Genomic DNA, 20968 nt, shown 5'->3' on the forward strand with positions numbered 1-20968 from the left:
AGGTTCATGCAATGGCACTCACCACCCACAACTACTTACATTTCCTGAATGCAGTAAAAACAAAATTAAGAGTTGCAGTCCAGTGCTAACCTTTTGCTGGGGCTTGGCCGGTATGAGTTACCGCTTTTTCCCTGGTGGTTGTTGTTTATATGCCACCTATCCACACTAAATTCAGCCTGTCACCATCCAGCAATCCTCAAACCCCTGGTTCTATTACTTATGCAGCCTCATTACGTATGACACTGCAAAAACAGCAGGCATACACGACATAAAAGGACTTTCCATCCACCAAAAAGGAACAAGACAGGGGTGTCCCTTGTCTCCATTATTGTTTATTTTAACCTTGGAATTGTTATTGAACAGAATACCTGGGTCTGACGAATTACAAGGAATTAAGATTAGGCATTACAAATACTGCATAAGAGCATTTGCAGATGACTTGGTTGTAACTTTAACCCAGCCGGGGGAATCAGTTACAGGTTTAATGAATATAATTAATCAATATGGTCAAGTATCTGGGTTCAAAATAAATCTAGGGAAGACAAACATGATAGTTAAAAATATGACTATGAACCAAAAAAGAGGAACTAGAAAGAGTAACAGGATATGAGATAGTAAAAAAGGTTAAATATTTAAGAATTTATATCACAACTTCAAATGGGAAATTGTATAAGTACAATTATGAGTACAATTATGAATCATTATGGCATAAAATACAGATAGAAATGAATAAATGGAAAAAAACTACAATTGTCTTTGTTGGGAAGGATAGCAGCAGTTAAAATGAATGTTTTGCCTAAGTTTCTATTCTTCTTTCAAATGATACCAATACTTTAAAAAGACGCAAATTTGGAAGAATGGCAGAAAGGTATTAACAACTTTGTTTGGGCAGGGAAGAAACCAAGAATAAAACTTAAAATAATGCAAGATATACGTGAAAGAGGAGGCTTAAAAATGCCCAACTTAAAATTATACTATGAAGCAGCAGTTTTAACAACAATTAGCGATTGGATTAACCTAACAGAGGATAGAATATTGAATATTGAGGGTTATGATTTGGTATATGGCTGGCATGCTTATCTAATATATGACAAGAAGGCCGACAAGATCTTTAAAAGTCATATTTTAAGGAATGCTTTACTGCGTGTCTGGAAAAAATATCAATATAGGCTAAATGACAAGATACCTATGTGGGGGATGCCCAGACACGCTATAGGGAACATAACTATAGAACAAAAACAAGATGGATAGAGGTGTACTACAGTTAAATTTTTTGAATGTACTAAGAGAGGAAAGGATAATTCAAACCTGGTTTCAGTATGGTCAGTTACAGGCTAGATGGAAAAAAGACCAGAAATCTGGTATCATCCAAAATGAGGATAATTTGATAAAACAAATTAGGGACCAGGGTCAAATGCATATAAAAAGGTTGTATAATGTATTGATAGAAATAGACTCAGAAACAGAATTAGTTAAAGATTGTATGATAAAATGGGCACAAAATTTTGAAGAACCAATAATGATGGAAACATTCCCATGTTTCCATCATTATTGGTTCTTCAAAATTTTGTGCCCATTTTATCATACAACAGAGATTTGGGTAAAATTTGGGTAAAATTTACACAAGCTCAGAACTTGAGAGAGAATCTTTACAAGATGCTGTACAGATGGCATTTAGATCCAAAAAGGCTAGCCTGTATGTATCCGAATCTACAATCTAAATGTTGGAGATGCGATTGTGTTAGTGCCATGTATTGCCATATTTGGTGGACTTGTAAAAAAATTAAAGCATTTTGGATAAAAATGTGGTGGGTTATTCAAAATATTTTGAAAAAGAGGATAAAGTTCACGCCCCAGTTGTTTTTGTTAGGTATAGTTTCAGATTGTACTGTTATAGAGACTAATCTGATTTTGAACTTAACGACGGCAGCAAGATTGTTGGTGGCGCAATACTGGAAGAAGGAAGAGTTGCCCACTATCCAAGAATGGACGTTAAAAGTAGTAAACTTAGCAGAGATGGTCAAAATCTCAGCGTATCAGATGAGAAGTACAAGCTGGACTAGAGAAGATGGATTGACTATATTCAAAACTAATACCAGACTAAAAAATTCCAGTTAGCTTATGAATGAAGGCATAAGGAACGCTACAATTTATTTAAAGCTAGTTTAATAAAGGGGGAGTTAAAGCACAAGAATAGTAACATGTTAACATTAGTTAGCTTATGTTAGCGTATGGTTGTTAAATGTTTATACCCTGTATTTTGCTCTGGGAGGTTGGGGGGGAGGGAGGGAAGAGGGGTAGGGATGGGGGAAGAGGGAAGGGTAAGGGGGGGGGGGGTAATAATTGTAAAACTTATTAAATTTTTAATAATTAAAAAAACCATAAAAAAACAAAACAAAAAACAAAAACAAAAACCAAGATCCTGGTTTTCCAGCCTCCTCATGTGAGGCAATCTACCCCCCCCCCCAGCAGCTTCATTCAAATAGCAAGCTCTGAGGTAGATTATGATCACAACTAGAGGCATCCAAAATGCTTTGAGAAAAAAAGGTTTCCACACAACCAGTTACAGGCACCAACAACAAAAAACTTCTGGAGCTGATCCAGTCTGGCCAAGCTGCTCTGGTTCTTGGCACTGACCCCCAAGATGAATGGGGGACTCAAGTGATAAAATAAATAGAGCGGGGTGAATTGGCTCCAGGTGAAGTGCCAGGGAGAGCAGGGCAGGGCCAAAGTGGCTGAGGAGGGAGGGGAAATGATGGAAGAGGCCCCTTGGTTCAGATCCTGCCGTCAGGGGCGCTTCAGGGGCCACGTTAGACCTGCCAATCTTGTAATAGTCACAGATCTCTCTGTGGGGCCACACAGAGTGTTGGGGAGAGAGTTGCATCTCTCCTTAGGTCATTCTAACACTACACTAGTGGGGTTGTGGGCAGACCAGCTGTGCCTGGGTGCCTCAACCTGAGCCATGCTCCTTCCCGGTTCTCTCCACACACGAGAACTCTTCCTACCTTCAATGTGTCTCCTCACTGTCCACACGGCATTAGGATTACCGGGCAACTCGGAGACGGCCATTTCAGACACCTAGCAAGACAAAGAAGAAGAACTTAAGACGCGGAAGATTTGTGAAAATGAAATAGCCTTAGAGGCTACAATAGCAAACACAACAGAATCAGGGTGATGCAAGCCTTCCTTCCTCTCCATACAGCTAATTCCCAACTTTGGGCTCAGCCTGTCAGATGGGGATTCTTACCTCCAGGCCATGCCTCAGGACCCTGAGAGATGAACGAGGCCCCCTTCCACATGCCACATACAGCTGAGGGGTATCTTCGTTTGCAAGATCAGCAATCTGCACGGAAATCCAAAAAACGTAGTAAGAAACCAAAACACCCATCCGAGGTCTGCTTCTGCTTCTCTCCCAAAGCAGGAAGACAAAGGCCGTCACCCTCTGATGTGACGCAAACGTAGACGTGACTTAAGCCTGGAGAATTTAGCAGTATAACGAGCAACACACAGCAGGATTTAACTGTAAAATATGACTAGCCCCAGGCCATTTGTCTGGCAGGCAGGCCCAAGCCCCCCCGACTTTCAACATATCCCAGTATCTGGCTTCTTTCTGTCACGAGGTGCTTGTTTTACTTTGCTCGCTCACCTGAATGAAGACCAAAGGAAGTTTCCTGTCACTCATGGCCACAGGTATAAAAACGATTTTCTCTCAATTCCTATATCCCAACCTCTTTTGATGCTCCAGAAACCCTCATTTCCAAGGTGTGCCTCTTGGCAGCAGAGGAGCCCCCTTTACCGCCTCTCAGTCGTGGGGTCCACACATGGAGCATCTCTGCCAAGGACACTGGCCGGGCCGATGCTCCTGGCCCTGGCAAAGAGATCCCTCCTCTCCTTCAGAGCCCCCCCCCCCCCCCCGCAGCCCCAGAGTCACTTGAGCGATCGCAGAGTCAGATGTTCAGATTACATTTAACGCTCCTGTCCCTCTGTCGAGTCCTTCCCAAGAACCTGGGACAGCCAGGGATTGTTTAATGGTATTCAAACTAGTGACGCAGGATGGAAGCTGTTCCAATTCTGACGCTGCCTTTTAGAATTGACTGGTGGCAATGCCGTCCATCTTGAGGGTGCTCCAGTGGTGCTCCAGGTGTTTTGGGGTTGCACCCACGGTGTCTATCCCTCTTGATAGTATCAGCTTTCTTTTGCCACAGACATCCTGCTTGTTTGCAGGTCTTTGTATTTTGTGACACACACAAACCCTTCCCGAGTTCTTTCTCTTCTGCTGTGTTGCTATGCCCTCTCTCCAGCCTTTTTTGGTCTTTCCTATTGACAATGGTTAAGTCTGGCGTGTTGCTGTATGGCAGAGCCTGTTTGAATTCTGAAGTCTCAGAGCACTTTTTACATTCTTCATTCTCTACAACTTTGCCTATTTTGTGGTCCCACCAGTTCTGGCTTGCAGGCAAATATTGTATTTCATGCAGAGCTTCCAATGCACCATTCTTGCTTTTTTTTGTTATGCCACTGTTTGCAGGCTTGTTTGGGCGCCATTTTCTTGCAAGAACTAGGCTGGTGGTCTGCCGCTTCTTTGGCTGCGTTGCAGAGACGGCCTTCGCGGTCAGTTGCCATCTGCTCAATGCTGGCTCTGTGTGCCTTTGTTCGAAAGGCTTGGTCTTAGGCTGCCTCTTCCTTCAGCTTCCCTGCCCTTAGTCATTGCCAGCTCTCAACGACTTCTCTGCTGCTGTGCGTGTGATGGTGCGTGCATGTGTACTGGCCATGTAATACTTTGCTTTGTCATGTCTCTTTTCTATTCTTCATTTGGTCTCTCTTGTAGGCCAACTTGGTGTTCAAGCTGGCACAACTTGCTAGCACTGATGTGTGATAGCATCAGTGTATCTTATTTAGCCTCCTACTACTACTACTACATGTATGTCACCCAAGTCCAGGTGACTCTGGGCATTTAAAAATCATTTAAAACATGAAAAAGAAGACAGTAAAAAAGCAGGAAAGCAAAAAGAAAGGTAGATCTGGCAAGGTAACACAACGTGAAAAGAAAAGAAAACAAAGTAGCCCCCTCAAAGGGGGCTTCAATCATGCTGGCCAAAAGCCTGGGTGAAAAACACCTTCAAATCCCTTCAAAATACCAGCAGGATGGGGGCCATTCAGGTCCGAGAGAGAGAGCCTCACTTCAGAGGGCCATGACAGAAGAGGCCCACTTCTGAGGTACAGGCAGGTGGCCCTGTTTAATCAAGGGAATCCTACAAGACTGGACTCCCCAGGCTCCGTGCCATGCAGGCTTTCCCAGAGAGACTGGCATCGTGAATTGGCAGAAACCAACCAAGTGGTGCAGCTCACAAAGTTCAGGCATACGGAGGAAAGCTCCTTCCTGCCCTCACCCTGGGAAACTTCTCACACACCCCTCCCCTCTGGAATCACACACACACACTCACACACGATCCAAATGGCTCCCACCCTGATCTCCTCCCAGATCTTGGGGCAGGTTGATGGTTCAGTCCTTTTTTTTTTTTTTTACTGAGATGTATCTCTTTGGGATGCTTATGAATTCTTTTTCTATTATCTGTTATTGCACTGTTTGGAGATTTTTTTACCATTATTAAAAATTATGGTTATTGTCTTGCTGAGCTTTTTCGTTTGTTTGGTCTTGGATACGAAATATATTTTGATTGATGTATTGTTTGTGAAGTATGTAACATTTAGTGTTATGTGTAGGAATTCATGGAAAATAGTTTTATTTGCCAAATAAAATGGCTAGTTATTACAAGAATACACTGGGAATTGTTCCTTAACAGTCATACTGGTTCAATTTCTCTGAAAGTAGTGATTCCTTTTTAAACAAGAAAATGTATCTTACCATTTTAATGGTGAACTTTAAAATTACGATTATACTGAAAGGGGGGGGGGGGAGTTGGGTATTGGCATGATGAACACTGAGGACAAAACCCAAATGCTAAACTGTCGCACAGCTTCTGCACCTCTTGAGTCCTAACGAAAAGGGCTGACCTGACAGTAGCAGAAATACACAAAATAGGGAACTGCTCATCTTGAAAATGGATTCACCATTTGATCCCCTAAACAAGGAAGAGAACAGTCGCTCCGGGCAAATTACCACCAGCAGCAGGCAGGCTGGCACCCCCCGCAAAAGCCATCCATGTGGAAGAGCAACGTACCTGGCAAGACAAAATCGGAGAGAGACTGTCCAGCTCATCCACCAAGACCAGGTTTTTAAGAGGCCGGGGCTGGAAGAAGAAAGTGTCCCCCTCCTCCAGAGGCATTGCAGAGGAGAACTCGGGCTCATCATCATCATCTCCAAGGTGGGCAATTTGGTAGAGGTAGCTGCGACAGAAGAGGGGCAGGAAGGGAGAAGCAACCAGAGGGGCTTTGTGTCAAACAAGATGAAAGGGCACAGCTCCCGCGTTGCCTTTGTCTGCAGGCTGCCTTCCCGTGCCTGAAGGAGCCCCAGATATGGAGAAGGTGGAGCTGGATGCCAACCAGAAGTCCTTCCAGGCACACAGCTTGCTTTGGAAGGGAAACTAGAGGTCTCACTTACTGGTTTCCAAACTCAGAAGCCACAAAAAGAAAGCCCGTTTTCAGCACACACATGGCTGCAGCCACAGGAACGGTGTCAAAATACTTCAGCCGAATTTCTGTGACCTGAAACCAGCAGAAAGGCATTTCTGCATGAGACGGTCCTGGTGGTTTTAGGTCTCTCTTTCTCTCAAACTAAATGTGCTCAGACTTACCATATCCTCATCAGTCTCCAAGGTGATTTTAAAAATATCACCTTGCTCTGTTTGAGCTAAGAAAAAAAACATAGACTTGGTCTTGTGGGTAGCGGAGCAAACAAAGATCATGCCTCTCTCAGGGTCGTCCAAATCATTCTGTCAAAAAAAAGAGGACCAGGTTAGTGGTTGCAGTACAAAGGCTGGCCCGGAAGGGCCAAAGCCAGCTGTTTAAGAGCATGAAAGAACATCTGCCTGCATTCCTGAAAAGCCTGGAATCAACTAGAGGAAAAAGGACTAGGGACTGTCCTTGAGGAAGTAGAGCACCTTTTCCATTCTCTTTGGAGGTCCTAAAAGACGTGACCCCTCCAGGCCCCCCAAAGAGAGCATAGGCAACAAGGCTCTCGTCCTCGTTCTCCAGCTGGACAGGTTTCCAGGTTCTCTTTATCCAAGCCTTGGTCATCCTTACAGGGAGATTTGAGGGATTCAACATCCTTGGGCATGATAAAGACTCAAAGGACAGTTGTCAATGATGCAATTATCAATCTTTTCTATATTTTTCCTTGTTTGGGGAGAAATCTGGAGCTTTTATTTTTTTTAAAATATATATATATATATATAACTATTTCAGGGCTTGCATTGAGATGTTATGTTTTTCCTCACTATTTCCTACCATTCTCCTTTTCCTCCAAGGACGGCAGGAATACACTGGGATGGGGTTTTTTAGGTGCTGAGGAAATAATGTTTTCAGACGAGTAAAGGTCACAAGATACTTACCCTCCTCCTGGGAATTGGACATCGAATATCTGGCTGGTCACCAAAGTTTTTGTAGGTAATGTAGTTTTCAGAGCAAATCAGTACCCCACTCGGACCATCGGAGCCTCCAGGAACTATAAAACATGGGCATGGGCATGGCCATAGAACAAAAGGAATCAATTTGGGGGGGGAGGGGAGGGGGGTGTTCTTTACATAAAAAGGGAAAGTTCTTTCTGGCAACATAAATTATTAAAGTTCTTTCTGCAAAAAGATTGAATGGCAAACATTGAAAGGGCTTCGCCTATCCTTTCTCGGTTTCCTTATCATTATTAGAGGTCAATGATAAGGACTGGGTGACCAGAACCACAGCAAGGAAATGTGTAAGTGAAAAGGAGGAAGAGAAGTATTCAGAGGCTGGAAAAAGAATTTTCTGGAGCAGATTTTCAGCCTTTCAAGATAGAGACTGTGATAAAAGTGCAAAGAAGAGCAACTAAGATGATTAAAGGCTGGAGACTAAAACATATGAAGAACAGCTGCAGGATTTGGGTTTGGCTAGAAAAGAAGGACTGGGGTGACTTGATAGCAGCCTTCCAGTATTTGAGAGGCTGCCACAAAGAGGAGGGGGTCCACTTATTTTCCAAAGCACCAAAAGGCAAGACAAGAAACAGCGGTTGGAATCTAATCGAGAGAAGCAACTTGGAATGAAGGAGAAACTCCCCAACAATGAGAACAATTAACAGTGGAAGAGCTGACATTCAGAAGTTGTTCTGAAGTTGCTTCATCACTGGAGGTTTTTTTAAAAAAAGACTGGACAGCCACCTATCTGAAAGGGTTTAGGGTCTCCTGCTTCAGCAGGGGGGCTAGAAAACCTCCAAGGTCCCTTCCAGCTTTATTCTGATTGATTGCTTAAGGTTTCAGAATGGAAGTTCAATACACTCAAGCTCTTTGTTAGAGGATGAAACAAAACTACTAAGATTTTGTTAAAGATTCTACGGCATGCACAAAACATAGACAAATCTTTCTCTGGGTTCATGAATCCTGGGTATGAGCCTTTGCACTACAAGGGCTGAAAAAAAGAGGATACCTGTTATTAGAAAATTGCCGTGTTCTTCCAACGGTTCGCTGTATTTCCTGACCACGTGGTTCAAACCTAAATCTAGCTCATAAAATGTCAATGTCTGCTGGGTGTTTGCTGCAGCTTCCCCAGTGGGGTCATTGTCAGCTTCCTAAGGGAAAAAACACCATTTATGTCCCATGTGAAATTTGAATAGTTTATTCTTTTTAAAAGTACAATATGACAAGGACATATCTGATGGAAATCACACTACAATCATCTGTAAAAACTGGCATAAGTCAAACAGATGAGAGGATTCCGATCTGGGCTGCGAAGCTTCCTGAGGCCTCTGCAGAGCCCAGCTATCCAGAGCTGAGTCAACGGGTCCAGAGCAGGCGACCCCAACTTTACTCCCCACTTCAAACAATGCAGGCTCAAAAGCCGCATCAGGCAGAGGCTCCTCCGGCCCAACACTCTGTCTGTCACACAACCCTGAGCTGCAGTGCAGGCGCTCCTTTCCGCTGCTTCTCAGCAACGGCCATTTCTGCCTCAGGTGGGAGACAGCTATAAACAGCAGCAGCTACACCATCCACAAGCGCTCCGTCCCGCTGAAACCATCTAATGTGGTTTCACAACTGAGGACAACTCCCCTCTGTGTGCGTTGAAGGATTACAGGGTGTGTGTGTGTGTGACATTTTACAATGGCCAGAAGTGTTTTGTGGTACATAAGGCAATTGTAGCATTGATTAGTTATTAAATGACATTTGTAAGCCAAGAGTAGCCTCAGCAGAGATAGCACACAATCACAAAATCCATGGAAACGGATCCAGGCTAACGTTTTCATTCTGTCCATTCCTCTCCCAATAGCTGTAGCTGCTGTCACCACCAAACAGGTGGGAGAGAGGCACGGGATCTTAGAGAGTCTCCTTCCAAGTCAGCGCCAGCACCCCACAATCCCAAGCTAAACACATATCCCTGCCAGCCTCCAAGTACAGATAGGGCTAACACCTGCACTCACAAGGAGCACCTCTAGTACACGCATTCCTTGTGCTGAAGAAGGCACTCATGTTGCAAGCCCAGGGAAGAAGCAATTTTACAACTACAAGCCAACTACCAGCATTAACGATGTCAGCAAGCTGAACCTAACACCGATCTAGTTATTTTAGAAATCATTTGAGAGAGAGATTACCTCGTAATCCATTTCCAGGCAGGCAAACATGGGATTTTCAAACCCAACGTCGACTCCAACCACATGATAAACCAGGGTGTTGGCCTTGTGGGCTTCCAATGGGGAAGAAATGGTGAGCCGAGCAGCTGCGTCTCTGTTCAGAATGTACACCAGTTTCTGCTTCTCAATGGCACCTGCAGGCGAAGAGAGGAAGTGCTGAAAGGGAAGAGTCAAAGCCAGCCAGGGCGTGTCCTGCTCGGCCTCTCAAGACCCATCAGGCCAGCTGAACAGGCTGCCACCTCACCTGGGCTCTCCTTGCCCTTCCAATGTCACGATCAGAACACAGAATAAGAGAGCTGGAAAGGGCCTTGGAGGTCACCTATAGTCACCCAAACTGCTCCTTTAAATTAATCAGTTTAGTTTTCCATCAAAATCTTATCCAGTAAATTCAAAAGAGGTCTATTTCAATAATCCACAGACGTGTCTCAGAGACATATATAGGAAGCAAAGCTAATCTGCAACTAACAGAAAAGGCAGTCACATCAGAGGAAGTTAGTCTCAGGTGAGACCATCCTTTATTCATTTATTTACGGGCATAAATTGTTTCAACTTCCACCCTCAAAACGACGCTGACTAGACCACACCAGAACAACTAGACACCAGAAGAGGTTTTGCCTGTATGCCATCATTCTGCCATCAACTACCCCCTTTTCCCTCAAAAAAGAGGCTGAAAATCTGGGTGCGTCTTATACACAGAATACAGCATTTTTTGCCTCCCGAAGCCCCACCCCCTTCACCAAAATGGCCATGCATAGCCTTATGGAGGCTTTCAGAGAGCTCCTGGGGGCTGGGGAGGGCAGAAATGAGCAAAAACGGGCCTTTTTGCCCCTCCCCAGGCCCCAGCAGCACTCTATAAGCCTCCATAAGGCTATGCATGCAATTTTTTTTCACGAAAACGGGCCGTTTTTTGCTCGTTTGGGGGGGGGGCAAGAGCACTCTGCAAGTCCCTCCAAGGCTATTCATGCCTTTTTTTAAAAAATGGGCCCGTTTTAGCAAAAAACGGGCCATTTTTGAAAGGTTTGCAGAGTGCAAAAACTGTTTTTTTCTCCCTTTTGGAAAGCTCTTTAACTGATTGATGAGAATTACATTGATCAAGTGCTCTGCCAGTAGAAATAAAGTCTTAGGTGCTGCAGATTGTCAGCGATTTCCTTCTCCAGCACATGGATATATACACCTGGAAACATCTACCTCCCTACCTACTATCTCTCTCTCCTTACCTACCTACTGTATTTCTCTCTCTCTTTGTTAGGGTTCTAAATACCATGCAGAAATAAATCATTGTCCAAGGCAAAACATCCTTTAAGGTGCAATTTATTCCGCAGGCAATTTAGCACGGCTATGGAAATTTCAACTCTGAATTACATCCTGTAAGTTCACCTAGTTGAAAGTTCATGATCTCTCCCCACACCCACAAATCCATCACATGTTCCAATCATCATCTTCCACGCTGGCATGTACACCCATCTTCTTCCGGCCAGGTGTCGATGTGCGGAGACAAAAGATGACCTTGGCTTCTACAAAAGAATGTCAACAATCCATTCTACAATCCTACTCCTTTCTATTCCCCCCTCCCAACTACTACACTATTGAAACAGCATAGAAAATTATTAGAAAGTGTGGCAGGCCAAAGATCCTAAAAAGAACATAACTACAGGCCTGACACTCTTTCCCTCTACCTACCTACCTGTCTACTCACTCTCTCTCCCTACCTATGTACTGTATTTCTCTCTCTCCCTCTCCCCCCCTCTACCCACCTAGGTACCTACCTACTCTCCCTCTCCCTCCCTATCTACTGTATTTCTCTCTATCTCAATTTCTTTCTCTATCCCTCTACCTACTAACCTACCTACTCTCTCTCTCTACTTATCTACTGTATCTCTCTATCATCTCTCTATCATCTATCTATCTCTATCTCTCTATCTATCATCTATCTATCTATCTATCTATCTATCTATCTATCTATCTATCATCTATCTATCTATCTATCTATCTATCTATCTATCTCTGTCCACCTACCTACTCTCTCTCTCTACTTATCTACTGTATCTCTCTATCTATCTCTCTATCTATCATCTATCTATCTATCTATCATCTATCTATCTATCATCTATCTATCTATCTATCTATCTATCTATCTATCTATCTATCTATCCACACATATATTTCTCTCTCTCTGTCCACCTACCTACCTTCCTTACTCTCTCTCCTCCTATCTACTTACTGTATTTCTCTCTCTTTCTCTCCCTCTCTATCCCTCTATCTACCTACCTACTTTTTTTTAAATTTGCCTCTTCAAAACCTTGGTGCGCCTTATACTCTGAAAAATACGGTAATCCCCACAACATTGTCAACATCTACTAAGACTGTATTGCTATTATTCTTCTCTTCCGAGTACTTTCCACTTATGACTATAACCATGTTGCTTGTATCTTTAAATTTTATATTGTTTTATTTGTTTCCTAGTATAATGTGATTGCTTATTAGTAACCTATGACTATCACTAAGAATCTTATGATTCTTGATGAATGTATTCAATTTTATTTTTCTTTATTTTTTCTTTACCAGACAGTGCCATGGGGCGGCGCCTAGGAGCAGAGCCTTCTCTGTGGCGGGCCCAGCCCTGTGGAATGACCTCCCCCCGGATATTAGGACCACTACTGACCTCCGCTCCTTCCGTATAAAGCTCAAGACCCACCTATTCCAAATAGCCGGCCTGGCTCAATCATAACTTCATAACGCTCCTGATGGGTTTTTTAATTCAGTAATTTTATTTAATGGGATTTTAAATTGTGTTTTTTAATTGTCTTTCACTTATGAGTCTACCTCCTCCATGCACATGTATATGTCTTTGTTCTTTATGTATATATGTTTGTCTTTATCTGTATTTATCTGTTTTGATTGTACGCCGCCCCGAGTCCTTCGGGAGAGGGTTGCGGCTAATCAAATAATATTATTATTATTATTATTATTATTATTATTATTATTATTATTATTATTATTATTATTATTATTATTATTATTATTATTATTATTATTATTATTATGTCCACTGAGAGCATCTGCACCAAAGACAAATTCCTTGTGTGTCCAATCACACTTGGCCAATCAAGAATTCCATTCCATTCCATTCCATTCTCTCTTGATCCTTATGAGAATTATGGAGCTTCTTGTCTTGGACACTTACTCAGATTAATGTTTTGTCCTGATTTCTTTTCTCTATACTCTATAACAGCTCTTCCTGTTCCTTATTCCTTCTCTCCATTACAAGTCAGCACAGCTGAAAATAATAAGCAGACTTTCCATTAAGAAAGTCCAAAGTGTCTAAAAATTTCAGCTCCTCTCTAGGACCATAAATGGGATGCAGGGGGGGGGGGGGAACAGTGTGCAGCCACAGAAGTGGTTTTTCATGATCCTTTTGAACCATAATCTTTCCCAATGTAATTGATTCTTCAGCACATTCTTCTCAATATGCAGTAGCTTGATGTGAACAAAGTCAAACCTAGACTACTTCATAAAGTTTAAGCAATACATTCAAAGAAACTCTTGTAAAAAAAACATACATTATTTCTCCTGGAATGCTGGAAGCAACACGGGGCAACAGTGTTGTCCAACAGTATTATCCTTTTAGCTTCTAATCTTTCTAGGACAATCCCCTGAAAAACAAATCATCTAGTTCTGAAACAGCCATACCTGCACAGTGATTTTCAAGCCTATGAGCTGCCTGTTCCTATAGGAAGCCAGGGTTGTTTCCCCACCGTAGCACAGCTTCTCCAGGCTACAGCAATAGGACTGAGCTTTAGTCTGCAGTGACAGAGTCTTCTATGACTCCAGGAGTCAGGGTGCTGTTCCACTGCTTCACAGCTCTGACCGTCAGCAAGTGTCTCTTTGTGAAGCTTCCACTGGCTGGTTCTTGTCCCATCCTCAGGCACCGTGGAGAATAAATCCACACCTTCCCTGTGACAAGAGGTCAAAGACCAGACAGATTTGCACTGGTCCTGCTCTTTCCTCCCAGGCCACTTCCGGGTGACATTGAGAAGAGGGGAAAGGAGAGTTCCGGTTCCGGCGGCGGCGGCGGGGGGCAGCTCTTTGCCCGCTCCGGCTCCCCGGTGGGCTTCCCCACTCCTTGGGGGGCACAGGACACCCCGCAGAGGGGTCCTGCCGGAGGGGCGGCATCGCGGAGGACTCCTGCAGCGCCGGCGGCCGGCGGGAGGTCTCTCGCGCGCCCAAGGCACCGGGGAGCAAGCTCGGAGGGCGCTTCGCGTTCCTACGCCTCGCGCCTCGCTATAAGCCGACTGGAGAATGCAACAATTGAAGGAAGCAGCTGCAGTGCGGGGAGGTTGCTTCTCTCTTCATCCCTTATTCTGCATGAAGATTTACTCAGCCTTTTAAAACTTTAAAATAACTTTCGGAGCATTTTGGAGGTGCGGCTGGAGGGAGGGGTTTTTTTCCCCCCCCCTTGGACAAGCGGGGAGGAACAATTTTGCTCTCAGCCCCCGGGGAAGGAGGAGGGGGGAGAGCCAACGAATGAAGCCTCACTTAGGCTGAGATGATTTTCTTTTCAATTTAATCCTACATATTACAATGATTTGAGGACTTTTGGAACTTTTTAAAACTTTGTTATGCCTCTGTGCCCAAAACTGGCAGGGCAAGATGGCACACTTCCGTTGTCTTTATGAACTCTGAAACCTGACTCCACCTTTAAAATTCAGGCTTCCGGTGTTTGTCTCCGTGTCTCCCAGAGGAATCTCTTGTGGATTGGTATTTTTTAAACCTTCTAGGGGAAATTTTCTATCTATTGCCAGATTTATTGGAGAGACTCTCTTCTGCCTGGTTCTTCTGCTCCCGGATTCACCTGGCTACCCTTCTTTTCTAACTGTTTACTTCATATTTGGACTGAACTTCTAACGTTATAAAGGATGGCATCCAAAAGACCCCCTCCTGGAAAACCTGGCTTTGCCACTTCTGCTCCAACATCCGCAACATCCAGTCCAGCCACACAGTCAAAGATAACAGAACTGATGCAACATAAGACTACAGAGATGGACTTTCAACAAATGCTTCAACAAATTTTACAGGGCCAGGAGGAAATCAAGAAACAGCTAAGGGAAATGAAAGATGAAATTAAAGAAAATCAAGCCCACATATATAAGAACTCACAAAGACTGAATCTTGTGGAAGGGGGGGGTGGAGGAGGTGAGGGGGGGGGGGTAGAAGCTGTGCAGAAAGGGAACAAAGATCTTGACATCCAACAGATGAAAATAGAATTTGAGAGAATGTCCTATTACCTTAGATTTCAAAATGTTATAGAAGAAGATGGGGAAAACATAAGGGACATCATGATAAACATCCTGGCTGACTACACACATAAAGAAAAACAACAGATGGGGTGGGATATAGACCTGGTTTATAGAGTGAACTCAGCTTATGCTAGAACTCACAATGTACCCAGGGAGGTTCACATTAAATTTCTTAGAAAAAGCACAAGAGATGAAATTCTGGGTGTACAAAGGGGGCAAGCATTGACATACCATGATATGGAGATAACCATTCTGAAGCAGATCACTAAGAAGATTAGAGAAAAAAGGAAGAATTATTGGCAATTAGCGAATAAATTATACCAGAAAGGGGTGTGGTTTAGATGGTTGATGCCTGAAGGTATGCTGATATTCTGGGAGGAGACAAGAATTAGAATCAATTCACCCATAGAGGCGCAGGCCTTTATGGAAAAAAACAGAACACTCCTAGAAAAAACACGAGACACTACAGCGGACACGCAGGACACGGGAGGGGCCAGAGCTCTGCCAGTGGAGGGAGATGGGGCAATAGCAAGAAGACTCAGATCACAAAAATAAACAAGAAAATCATATTATTATAAACTGACCGAAAGTGATAATGGAATTATATCTGGATTTTATATTGTAATGTCTAATCTGATTGAATTTAATAACAGAACTAATATGCTGATTGTAATCAATTATATACCAATGCATTATATATAAATGTATACTATGAGTATGGAGAGAGGGGCGCCTGTCACACTTTGCAACTGCCATAATTTGTATACCTGTCCATTTACCCTTTTCCCTATAAATGTTGAAAAACCAATAAAAATATTTGTTAGAACGAGAAGAGGGGAAAGGTTTGGCCTGCAACTCCAAGTCTGTGGGCTGCCCCGGGGCTCTACGTTCTCCCTGCTCCTATTTAACATCGACATGGAATTCCTGGGTGAGGTCACTGACCAGTGGGGCCAGGTATTAGTAGCTAGAAAGTGTACCTCTCTGCCGAGACAGGGATCTGGCCTGGTATCTGGAGGCTGTGGGGTATGGATCAGGGCTTCAGATCGATATTGAGGGGGCTGTGGCTTTTCACTACTCCCCAACCCACCCCCATGCAATGGTGTTCCCTCTTTTATGGAGCTGCACTACAACAGACTGAACTGGTGCAGGAATTTGGAGATCTTCCTGGACTCGGTTCTGCTTCATGTAGTGCACTAATTGTGTCCTTTTCTGGGACAGAAGGCCCTGCTTATGATCACTCACACTCTGCTCATTCCCACAGAACTACCGCAATCCACTCTCTATGGAGCTACCCCTGAAGAGCATTCAGAAGCTGCATCTGGGCCAGAATGCAGGAGCTCAAAAAATTATGAGGGTTTCTTGGCTCCTCCATCTTCCATCTTTCCTACCTGAACCATGCTGACTCGCAACAGACTTCTAAGTATAAGGTGCTTTCAAGCCTTTTCTGCCACGCTACTGAGCTCGGATTGGCCCCATGCCTACTGATCTTCTGGGAAGCCTTGAAACCTGATGGTTTGCCCAAGGTGGATGCCAGGATCATGAAGTTAGTGACGACTGAGTAGGTTGCTATGATCTTGTTTTTAATCTCAGATGTTATTTTTAAATGATGTAATAATGGTTTCATGAAATGATTTCTCCTTAAACTCCATTTGCTGCCCAGAGTTGATAAGGTTAAAGAGGCAGCCATCCATATCAGTTATATCGATCAAATAACTCTCTCCTTAGCCTTCCTGTTCTTTAACCTAAATGTACCCAACTTTTTTAACCATGCTTCTAGCCCACATCTCTTGGCCCTCTTTTCAGTTCCTCACCATTCTTCTCATACTGTGCCAACCAAAACTGGACAATGCCACAGGTATGGCCTGAACAGCTGAACTATCACCTTGCATAATATAAACATTATTCTATTAATGAGACTAAGATTACATTGGCTGTTTTGATAGCTGCTACACAATGCAGGTTTATTCTTAATCTACAGTCTACCAGCAACCAAGATTTTTCTCATGAATATTACTGCCAAGCCAGGTACTACCATATTACTGTTTACTCATCTGACTTCTCCCATCTGTGGAGAATTCTACATTTCTCACAACTGGACTTCATTTTGGAACTTGTCTTCAGCGATGCCATCAATTCCCACCTAACTTTGGGGATTACACAACTGCTGAACATCCCTTCTAGTTCCTCATCGAAGTCATTTATAGAAAGGTGAAGAGCACTGTGCCCTGGGCAGAATCCTGAGGTCATCCACTGGATACGTCTCTCTTTCTTTCAAGCCAGTGTCCCTTCATACACTGAATCTAGTTTTTGTCACCAAGATGTATTTAAAAGCCAACAAGTAATTATAACAAGTACCTGATCAGAAATGGATCCAAGTATCTCCATAGTTTATTTCAGAGAAGAGACATGAATTCCTAATCATCATTTCAGGCCAAACTGGTGATTTTTTAACTGATTCCATAGAAAATGTCCTTGTGAGCACTGGCATTTGAGTCAAAATCGTGACTGCATTCTATAAGTCAGCTACGTCTTGATCTTGTTTTCAGTTATTTCAGGAAATATATCTTTCTGCAAAATCCATGAATTCTGACAGGCTGCAACCACCAAGCACTACTCAAATTTTATGATGGCACTTTTGATACTTTTTCAAAAATCCAAACAAGCCTCACAAGCAAAAACATTAAAACCTTTGATCAAAACACTTACTGGCCATTTTCATACAATAATAGCTTTACAGAATAAACCACAACCAGCTAAGGCCAGACAACATGCTAAAGCATAAACCATAAATTCATAAAACATGCAACTCAAGAGTCAAATCATTGCCAAACGTAAGTGCAATAACACAGATATGGACACCAGACAGTCATGGCATGACCCGACATTTGTATTTGTAATCAATTTCTTCTTTGGACAGATTGCGTGGGCGACTGCGACCTACCACGTTTGTTGGACCCGTGTCCCTCCTGGCTTGTACTGGCATCCTGGGAGGTTACACGCGACTGGCTCCTGGACCTAGTGAACGCTTCGTTGGGTGAGGGGTCTCTCCCGGCCGCCTTGAAAGAGGCGGTGGTGAGACCCTTGCTCAAGAAGCCTTCCCTGGACCCTATGGAGCTGGTCAATTATCGTCCTGTCTCCAACCTTCCCTTTTTGGCGAAGGTTGTGGAGAGTGTGGTGGCTTCTCAGTTTCCACGACATCTGGAGGAGAATGATTATCTAGACCCGCGCCAGTCCGGCTTTCGCCCTGGGCACAGCACTGAGACGGCCTTGGTCGCGTTGGTAGATGATCTCTGGAGGGCCAGAGATAGGGGCTGTTCCTCTATCCTGGTCCTATTAGACCTCTCGGCGGCTTTTGATACCATCGACCATGGTATCCTGTTGCACCGACTGGAGGGGTTGGGGATCCGGGGCACCGTCTTGCGGTGGTTCGGCTCCTACCTCTCCGGCAGGACGCAACGTGTGTTGGCAGGAGAGCAGAGGTCGACCCTAAGCCCCCTCATCTGTGGGGTGCCACAGGGGTCGGTCCTCTCGCCACTCCTGTTCAACACATACATGAAGCCGCTGGGTGAGATCATCCGTGGTTTTGGGGTGGGATACCACCTGTACGCTGATGATACTCAGCTGTACATTTCCACCCCGAACCACCCCAACGAGGCCGTCGAAGTGATGTCCCGGTGTGTGGAAGCCGTACGGGTCTGGATGGATGACAACCGACTCAGGCTCAACCCTTCCAAGACGGAGTGGCTGTGGGTTCCGGCTCCCCGGTTCAACCAGATAATTCCATCTCTGGCCATTGGGGGCATTCAACTTGCCCCCGTGGAGCGGGCGCGCAATTTGGGCGTCCTCCTGGATGCCAAGCTGTCCATGGATGAACATGTGACAGCTGTGGCCAGGGGGGCGTTCCATCAGGTTCGCCTGATGCGCCAATTGCGCCCCCTATTGGACCGGGACGCTCTACGCACAGTCACCCATGCGCTGGTGACGTCTCGCCTGGACTACTGTAATGCTCTCTACATGGGGCTTCCCTTGAAATGCACTCGGAGACTACAGTTGGTCCAGAATGCGGCCGCGCGGGTGATTATGGGGAGCACCAGGTACTCCCATGTGACACCACACCTGCGCGAGCTGCACTGGCTTCCTGTGGTCTATCGAGTGCGTTTCAAGGTTTTGATTACGATCTTTAAAGAGCTCCATGGCTCAGGACCTAGTTACCTCCGGGACCGTATTCTGCCCCATACATCCCTACGACCTATTCGCTCGCACAGAGAGGGACTTCTCCAGGTGCCGTCCACTAGACAATGCCATGGGGCGGCGCCTAGGAGCAGAGCCTTCTCTGTGGCGGGCCCAGCCCTGTGGAATGACCTCCCCCCGGATATTAGGACCACTACAGACCTCCGCTCCTTCCGTGTTAAGCTCAAGACCCACCTTTTTCAAATATCTGGCCTGGCCCAACCATAACTTCGTTACGCTCCTGAGGGGTTTTTAATTCAGCAATTTTATTTAGGGGATTTTAAACTGTGTTTTAACTGTGTTTTTAGCTGTGTTTATTGTCTTTCACCTGCAGGTCTACTCTCCTCCATGCACAAATGTAATTGTCCTTGTTTTTTCGTATGTATGTGTGTCCTATGTGTATTTTATCTTTTTGATTGTACGCCGCCCCGAGTCCTTCGGGAGAGGGTTGCGGCTAATCAAATAAAATTTGATTTGATTTAACTGTTTCCCCCAACTGCCATTCGCATACAACTTACTGATCATGACAGCCCGCCCTTTAGGATCCACAGCCAAGTACTGTCCAGGAACAATTCTGCGGCAGCCGCTCTTGCCAAAGGTTTCCTGATGAATTTTCTCAAATATGTTCTTAGAAGGCTGGTATTCCAGGATGACGATGCGGCCGGAATCACTGCCCACCACAATGTAGTCCTTGGTCCCACCAGTTAATCTGAAGGCCATGAGGGAGCGAATGATGCCAAAAACCTCTACCGTCAACAAGGTATGAACCTTTCCAGTGTTTGGATCAGGACGAAGCAATTCCAAGATTTTCCCTCGGGAAACAACAATTTCTTGCTGTTTAGTACCTGGAACATGCAAGCAACAATCAGCAACTCAGGATTAGGCACCCCATTAACTTCAATCCAATGGCAGTTAAGAGCCACAAACCATCCTTCTCTTGATTTCTTGTTTCTAAACTCCCACGCTGCATCCCATTCAGTTACCCAAACCCTTTGAGGAAAAGGTGGGCAAAGTTATGTAGAATGTGGACTCTGTAAGGTCCTTAGCGGCAAAACAGTCTGGACTGGATGCCAGTTGGACAAAACCTAATGTGGGGAGTGAGGCTGGATCTTTTTACATGGGACTCTTTCTACACTCACGAAAATGGACACGATTGCGTTGCTCACCATAGGTCTCTCCTGCTGTCTCCCACCTTAACATCAAAACAAAGGCATGCATGAAGTCCTCCCCCAGTTCAAAGCAAAATACTATCACTATGTTGATGATACACAAGCTATACAATGCTGCCCTGGACCAAGACTTGGGGAAGCTGCCAGGGGCAAAATAAACTCAGATTAAATCTTTCCCAGACCAAGTAATGGAACAAAGACAGATATTTGAAGAGCATTAACTCCAACGGCCAACCAGGATAAAACTGTGCTCTTCATGAAGCAGATGGTTACTGATTTGGGAGCTCTGGTAGAATTGGAAATGCAGGCTCCCCTTGCTTTATGCTAAAGTCAATTTCTCCCACAAACCTCATCTAACCTCACATAATTTGTACCCAACTACATAAAAGGGGTTTTGTTAACAGCGTGAGTAAAATTGGATGAATTTTTTTTGAAATATATTTTTATTGTTTTTACATTTAAAAGTGCAGTACCACAAAGTCAAAGTGACCATACAATCACAT

General features: G+C 44.3%; 1 protein-coding gene across 2 annotated transcripts in view; it reads right to left on the reverse strand.

Moving 5' to 3' along the window:
- SF3B3 (splicing factor 3b subunit 3) overlaps positions 1 to 20968 on the reverse strand; it is a 47814-nt gene that overhangs the window by 23760 nt on the left and 3086 nt on the right. For both annotated transcript variants that reach the window (XM_081963632.1, XM_081963631.1), the window contains exons 3-11: positions 19815 to 20141; positions 9731 to 9903; positions 8572 to 8713; positions 7509 to 7621; positions 6753 to 6890; positions 6560 to 6663; positions 6180 to 6345; positions 3248 to 3343; positions 3006 to 3078 (exon numbers count right to left, since the gene is read on the reverse strand). In XM_081963632.1, coding sequence (XP_081819758.1) covers positions 3006 to 3078; positions 3248 to 3343; positions 6180 to 6345; positions 6560 to 6663; positions 6753 to 6890; positions 7509 to 7621; positions 8572 to 8713; positions 9731 to 9903; positions 19815 to 20141 — 1332 coding nt within the window. The remainder of the gene's footprint in view (positions 1 to 3005; positions 3079 to 3247; positions 3344 to 6179; positions 6346 to 6559; positions 6664 to 6752; positions 6891 to 7508; positions 7622 to 8571; positions 8714 to 9730; positions 9904 to 19814; positions 20142 to 20968) is intronic.

The sequence above is a fragment of the Natrix helvetica genome (assembly GCF_964273705.1).
Source record: "Natrix helvetica genome assembly, chromosome: 10".
Classification (NCBI taxonomy): domain Eukaryota; kingdom Metazoa; phylum Chordata; class Lepidosauria; order Squamata; family Natricidae; genus Natrix; species Natrix helvetica.